The sequence below is a fragment of the Cynoglossus semilaevis genome, chromosome W (genome assembly GCF_000523025.1).
Source record: "Cynoglossus semilaevis isolate Cse_v1.0 chromosome W, Cse_v1.0, whole genome shotgun sequence".
NCBI classification, from domain to species: domain Eukaryota; kingdom Metazoa; phylum Chordata; class Actinopteri; order Pleuronectiformes; family Cynoglossidae; genus Cynoglossus; species Cynoglossus semilaevis.
The window spans coordinates 7,812,504-7,819,035 of NC_024327.1; the positions used below are offsets into that span (position 1 = coordinate 7,812,504).

General features: G+C 44.7%; 2 protein-coding genes across 2 annotated transcripts in view; both read right to left on the reverse strand.

Annotated features, from left to right (window-relative positions):
• Nucleotides 1–6,532, reverse strand: part of LOC103397098 (BDNF/NT-3 growth factors receptor-like) — a 174,403-nt gene that overhangs the window by 13,574 nt on the left and 154,297 nt on the right. The window lies entirely within an intron of this gene.
• Nucleotides 989–2,012, reverse strand: LOC112486374 (uncharacterized). The gene has a single exon (XM_025052802.1). The coding sequence runs from the start codon at nt 1,870–1,872 to the stop codon at nt 1,003–1,005; it is 870 nt and encodes a 289-aa protein (XP_024908570.1). The 5' UTR covers nt 1,873–2,012; the 3' UTR covers nt 989–1,002.

Sequence of the window (6,532 nt, forward strand, 5' to 3'; positions counted from 1 at the left end):
ATCAGATGACCTTTGCCCTGGGAGTAAAACTCAAAGAAAAAAACAACTGCCCAGTACTTGTGAAACTTTCTCAATAAAAGGAGCTGCAGTCCTCATACACTTTGGGACTTAGGTGAGCCAGCTCTGCGAAGCTGTTGGTCTCTCTGCTCCCCCTCGCAGCGAGTAAAACGTACAACGTTGTCAGATGTTCTTTTCAGGTCATTCTATCTGCAGCAGTTAGATGACAATAGTGGTGACTGAATAACGTAATTTTTGGCACCAAAAGGTTGTGTAACCATGACACAAAAGTGTGTCCTTTGTCTTCAAGATGTAGATGAACAGCTGAGTCCTGCCCTGAGGAGCTGGCTCTTCCGTGTTGTTGCATATGCTTGTACAGTGGTTGTTTGGTTTCCCCAATGCTTATGCAAGGCTAGATAGTCAGATAACGGATAGAATCCTTCAAAAACCCACAAGGCTTGACTTTTCTTGTTCTTTAATGGAGTCTTCTATTTTCCAACTCAATCTGTAAAACTGAAAATTATAGATAGAAACACAATTTACTTAAACACTGTACAAGCAAGGCATTGCATAAGTACTTTTCAATTAGCATCCATCAATTAACAAAATTAAAAGAGTTAGCATTTGTTGAAAACTAGCAGAGTATATTGTCAGAAAACTTAATACTTACAGATAAATATATAAAGCGTCAAAAAACTCCAACAATGTTATCTCAGTAGTCTGTTTAGCTTACATGTGCTCGCCTGAGCATGCAACAGAAAAAAAAACAGCATAGCTGGAACTAACGAAAAGAGCACTGACTCTGACACGGTTTTTCACAACCAAAGAATATAGACTTTTTAAACCTGCTCGATGATTAATGTATGAACTTTAGCTTAACATTTTAACCCTTAAAGGCAGAACAGTCCCCGCTTGATGTAATTACATTATATCACTCCAGATATACACACATTTAAAGGGGAATGCCTTCTAGAAACAATACACATTAAGTCTCTAAAAGAAGGACTAGATCTCTGAGACCGGCCTTAAGAACACCTTAGCTGTTCCATCCTTCACAATCTGCACCTCTACTTTGCGGACTCTGTTGTCGCTGCTTGGCAAAGTCTTAACAACTAGTCCCATTGGCCATTCATTTCTGTGGGCCTGGCTGTCTTTTAGTAAGACATCTCTTTCTTTGACATTTGGCTTGTCTTTTGTCCACTTCCTGCAGCTCTGTAGCGTAGACAGATACTCTCCCTTCCATCTCTTCCAAAACGTGTCAGCAAGACACTGGACCTGTTTCCATTGCTTCCCATACAACTGTGCCGTACCAAAGTTTCTACAGGGGGCTGAAACTGCACTCATCTTTTGAGTAAGGAGCATTGCATTCATGATGGCCATGACTTCTGCCATGAAAGTGCTTAGGACTTCATGTGTGAGACGTGTTGGTCCTGCCTGAAGCAACATTGCATCCAGGATGTGCCTGGCAACTCCGATGAGCCTTTCCCAGGAGCCACCCATGTGGGAAGCATGAGGGGGATTAAACATCCAGGAGCCTTCCTCCTTCCTAACTGTTGTGTCGTCTGTGTTTATATACAATTCCTTGCAAGCCCCCACAAAATTGGTCCCTCTGTCAGACCACAGAAGTTTGGCTGGACCACGAGTCGCAAAAAACCTCCGGAGAGCGTTGATAAAGCTGTCTGTTGACATGGTTTCAATCAGCTCAATATGCACTGCTCTGGTTGACATGCACGTAAACAACACAGCCCAGCGTTTGCAGTCTACATATTCTCCTCTAGTCCGACATGTCATAATGGACCATGGCCCAAAGACATCAAGGCCGACAGTAGTGAATGGAGGCTCAGGCGTAAGTCGGTCAGCAGGTAGATCAGCCATCTTCTGTTCCTCCAACCTCCCTCACAGTCTGCGGCAGGTAACACACTTGTGAATGACAGAAGACACCAGATGCTTGCTTCCACTTATCCAGTATCCAGCTGATCTGATAGCTCCTTCTGTAATGTGTCGCCCTTGGTGAGCTACTTGTTCATGAAAGTGTCTCACAAGCAGTGTGGCAATGTGATCAGTGTTTGGAATGATCAGTGGGTGTCTTTCTTCTTTTGACAGGTCGGCACAAGAAAGACGACATCCGACACGAACCAGACCATCTTCATCCACAATTGGATTTAGCTTTTTGAGTGTGCTCTGCTTGGGCAAGGTCTGTTTGCCTTCAAGACATTTGAATTCTTTCTTAAAGAAGCTATACTGCACAGAGCGGATGATCACAGCTTTGGCTTTTGAAAGCTCACTTATGCTGGATGCTTCTCCAAAATCTTTTCTTTAAGTCTTGTCTGACTTTTCTTTGAACGATGCCGCAGCACGAATGAGTCAGGCTATAGTGTGATTGAGTGTTCTCCAGCTTGAGCATCGCTCGAAGTGTTGGGAGCCCATCTGAAACTCTGGTGCCTTGGTTGCCAGAATAGTAGCCTCCGGACGAATCTCATTATCAGCTTCAGGCTCAATCAGGGCGATTGAGCCTGAAGATACGGACATCTCCGCTGCTTCGTTGTGGTAGAGAAAAGCTGATCCTGACAACCAGCTGCTGTGTTGTAGTTGGCATGCTGGCATAAACCTGGTTGCATAATCAGCAGGATTCAGATCTGTTGGCACATAGTGCCACTGGTTGGGGTGTGTAGATCGCCTGATCCGAGTTACCCGGTTGGAGACATAGAGGTAAAACCTTCTTGTAGAGTTATGAATATAGCCAAGAACGTGAAGAACCTTACAGTGTTCATCTCATCACTGATCGGTTCGTATAGCTCAACAGCCAGCACAGCTGTGCAGAGCTCCAGGCGCGGAATGGTGTGAGCAGGGCGAGGAGCCAATTTTGACTTCCCCATGACAAATCCAACATGATATTGTCCCTCTGTGTCTGCAGCTCTCAGGTAGGCCACCGCTCCTATAGCTACTGTGGAAGCATCTGAGAAGATACACAGTTCTTTCGTCTGTGTTGACGACAGCAAAACCGGTATGTAGCACCTCTTTATATGCCTATATGTCTTCCAGGGCCTTCAAAGAGTCTCTCCATGAGTTCCATTCTGCCTCCTTTTGCGGAAGGAGAGGAGCATCCCACTCACTGTTTTCAGATGACAGTTCCCGGAGAAGTGCTTTCCCTTGCATTGTTATAGGAGTTACAAAGCCCAAGGGGTCGAACAAACTGTTGACTGTTAACACACCTCGTCGAGTGTATGACCTTTCTTCGCAGGATACCAGGTAAGTAAAGCTGTCTGTTTCTAAATTCCAGGACAGGCCCAGACTCCTCTGAAGAGGGATCTTCCATCAGATCCTTGGAACGGTCCTCCACTTGAAACGCTTCCATCAGCTGTCTACTGTTTGATGCCAATTTGTGCAGTCACAGGTTGGATTTCGCCAACATTTCTCTGGTTTGTGTGAGAAGGTCTATTGCCTCTTTAGGCATGGCGTGAGTAGAGTGAAGGGTTCTTTCCAAAAACATGGACCTTCATCTTGTACTCGGTCACATCCTTGGTGATGTCATTATCCTCATACCAGAAGTACCGAAGATAATCCCTGTCTTCTTCTTGGACAACAAAGCAATAAAACATTTGCTCCACGTCTGCTGTAAAGGTTCTTTACGGAAATGCAAGAGAACTCCCAGCAGAGTGTTATTCAAATCTGGTCCACTAAGGAGGACATCACTGATTGAGGTTGCATCACATTCAGCGCTTGAGTCAAAAACAACACGTATCTGGTTGGGTTTTTGTCCTTTCAAGGGCTCAAACTCCCATAATTCCACTGCTTCCGGTAAATCCACATACGTCACGATCAGTAACCTCCGCAACCTTTAAATTGGGGGGTCAGCCCAATATCGTTCTCTCTGTTCAGGACTTTCGCTCCGTAGGACCCTGATGATAAGAGAAACCTGCTCGTCTCAGAAGACTAAGAACCAACGCGCTTTTGTAGACACCATTGCCCACGGTGATAAATGCACTAGTAGCGTCTTTTTCTTAACTGAGTTAACCGGTAATTAAGTTACACAAGTAACGTAGCGCTGCGACCAAAGCAGTTATTGAAAAGTTTAGAAGCGACAGGATTCCTTCTAACGGTATTCGTGTGAACCGGCACATCGACAGTCAGAGACTTTTCCTCCCGAAACGGACTTTCGGAACCAAGAGGACTCTCTGGACACAGTGGAACCAGACGGACGTCCCCAGCTCTGGCAAGGACCCAAGAAGTGCGGACTTTCCACTACCCTCTCAATACGAGCAGACGTTCACTACAGTAAGGCTGGCATTTGGGCACGTTAGTTAACCTGTAGTATTGTTAAGTGCTATTTAAACTGAGGAACAGTTTAAGTACGCATATTGAATTTTGTTGTCTGAAATCTGTGCTGCTTTTATAGCTAGGCTGTTGCATGCACTTCTTTTCTAACCTCCTGACTCGGTGTTATACTCTTGTACACCGTCAGTATTTCAGTGTTAACTTGGAACGTTATCAGTATTGGGATCAGGAAAACTCCGACAAAGTCCTTTGTCTGGAGTAGACCACGCGGTACGCCTCCCTTCCCCCATATACTTTGATAACATCACAAGCACTGTTTCATTGTACCTGAGCGCATCTTGGTGCGCGTACACAACACCCATTCACACCTCCGTGAGCGCATACACGCCTCACGTGTTTCCTGTTGCCGTTCCTTCTACCTCGCAGTTCTTCTTCCACTGCGCAGTCGCGTATGTGAACACGCCTCAAGGGCTCAGTCGCTTGCTTGGTAGCTGAGAGGCAACATCTCTCTCTCTCTTTCTCTCTCGTACACGACCGCTCGTGTACACACGCACATAAGTACACACACACCCCTACACACACGCCTTGTTTTGTTATAATGATCATTGTTTATGAGTTCAATCACCGTCATTAACTTGACAGTGTTGTATAAATAAATTTGATTATTTTTGTAAACTGTGTTTGTCTGTGTTGTTACTTTATTCATTGAAGCCACCCAATTTGCCAAGAACTCTCAAAATCCTTCAGATATTTAATTGTTATTGGATACTATTGATTTTAGTATATTTGTAATACTTCAAGTAATACATTATTGCTATATTAGTAGGTTAAAATAATAATTAAAGATAACTTTAATGAGACTGGTTGTGTTATTAATTTGAGACTGGTTGATAACACCGAGTGCTCCTAAGCAGCACTCGACCCATTGCACCTACATCATTGTCCAACATCTTCTGCATAAACTTAATATAATGTTCTCTCATTTCTGGCTTTTTCTCCAGGGTTCTCCGAAGTGAACAGAGAGGCTTTAAAGCTTGCTCCCCGTTGCTTGGCAGGCGCTGCCTAGGAGCCCGGAATTGTAAAGAAGCCACCCAGCTATTTTCTTCATTTTGGTAGACTTCTGCATCCATAATAGCTAGGAAGGCTTTATCATCCATGGACAGTGCTAGTTTGTTGTCATCCTTGGACCTGTCAAACACAGAGCACCCTAGGTTGTCTGTACTCACATAGAGACGTGTTCGCTGCACATGCAGGGAAGGCTGCACTATTTGGACACGGTCTGAGGAAGGATGCGTGGCTATTGTTCAGGACGTTTGCCTTGAAAACATTTGCCTCTGATGGTTTGTGAACTGTGCCCAAGCACACATCTCCCACAATGACCTAGCCTAGGTCTAGGCATAAGGCACGTTGTGTGGCCCGTTTATTTGCTCACGTACCTTGTGCACCCTTAGGATGTCTCTCCCTGAGAGCAGGAGGATTGGTGCATCTTGATCCACAGGTAGGATTTTACTAGCAACTGACCATAGGTGGGGGTGATAGTGTGCAACCTCTGGGGAGGGGATTTCTGTCCTATCGTCTGGCAAGGCAATAGGACAGAAATCCTATTTCATTGCATGTATTCTAACCCTAACTCCACACAGCTACCAAGAACACACACACACGCACACACAAGGAAAACTTAAATGGAATAAAATATTGTAGCAACCTCAGGTATTAAATGTTAATGACAATGTAATCTATCTTTTTATCTATCTATCTATTAGCTAGCTAGCTAGAAAATTAGATACAGTGGATAGATGGATGGACGGACAGACAGACAGATAGACAGACAATCAGCTGATGTATAGCACTTTGGCTCAGCTCAGGTTGTTTTGAAATGTGAAATGTACATTATCCTGCCTTAACTTGACTATCAAGACGGGAAAGCGTTGAGCTGACCGTTTATGGTCGTGAAACAACTGAGTCCTGCTACAATTTTTTCCAGTGACTTTTTCTTCACACTGTTAGGGAGGTTAGATTTATTGCCACAGAAGCAGATGCATCAAAGTAGCACTAAGCTCAGCCAAAGTTCTATACATCAGCACTGACATTGTGGCAGGCACTGCAAGGGATGCCTTTCACCCTACAGGACTGTGGGCTGGGGCGTGGTTTACGGTGCCTATGTTTTGGCGCGCTGAGTTGTTGAAGTTCAGTTGTTCTGCGCTTTTGGAATAAAGAGTAAACTCACTCCCGTCTCCTGCGCTTTCTTCGCCCTGCTACA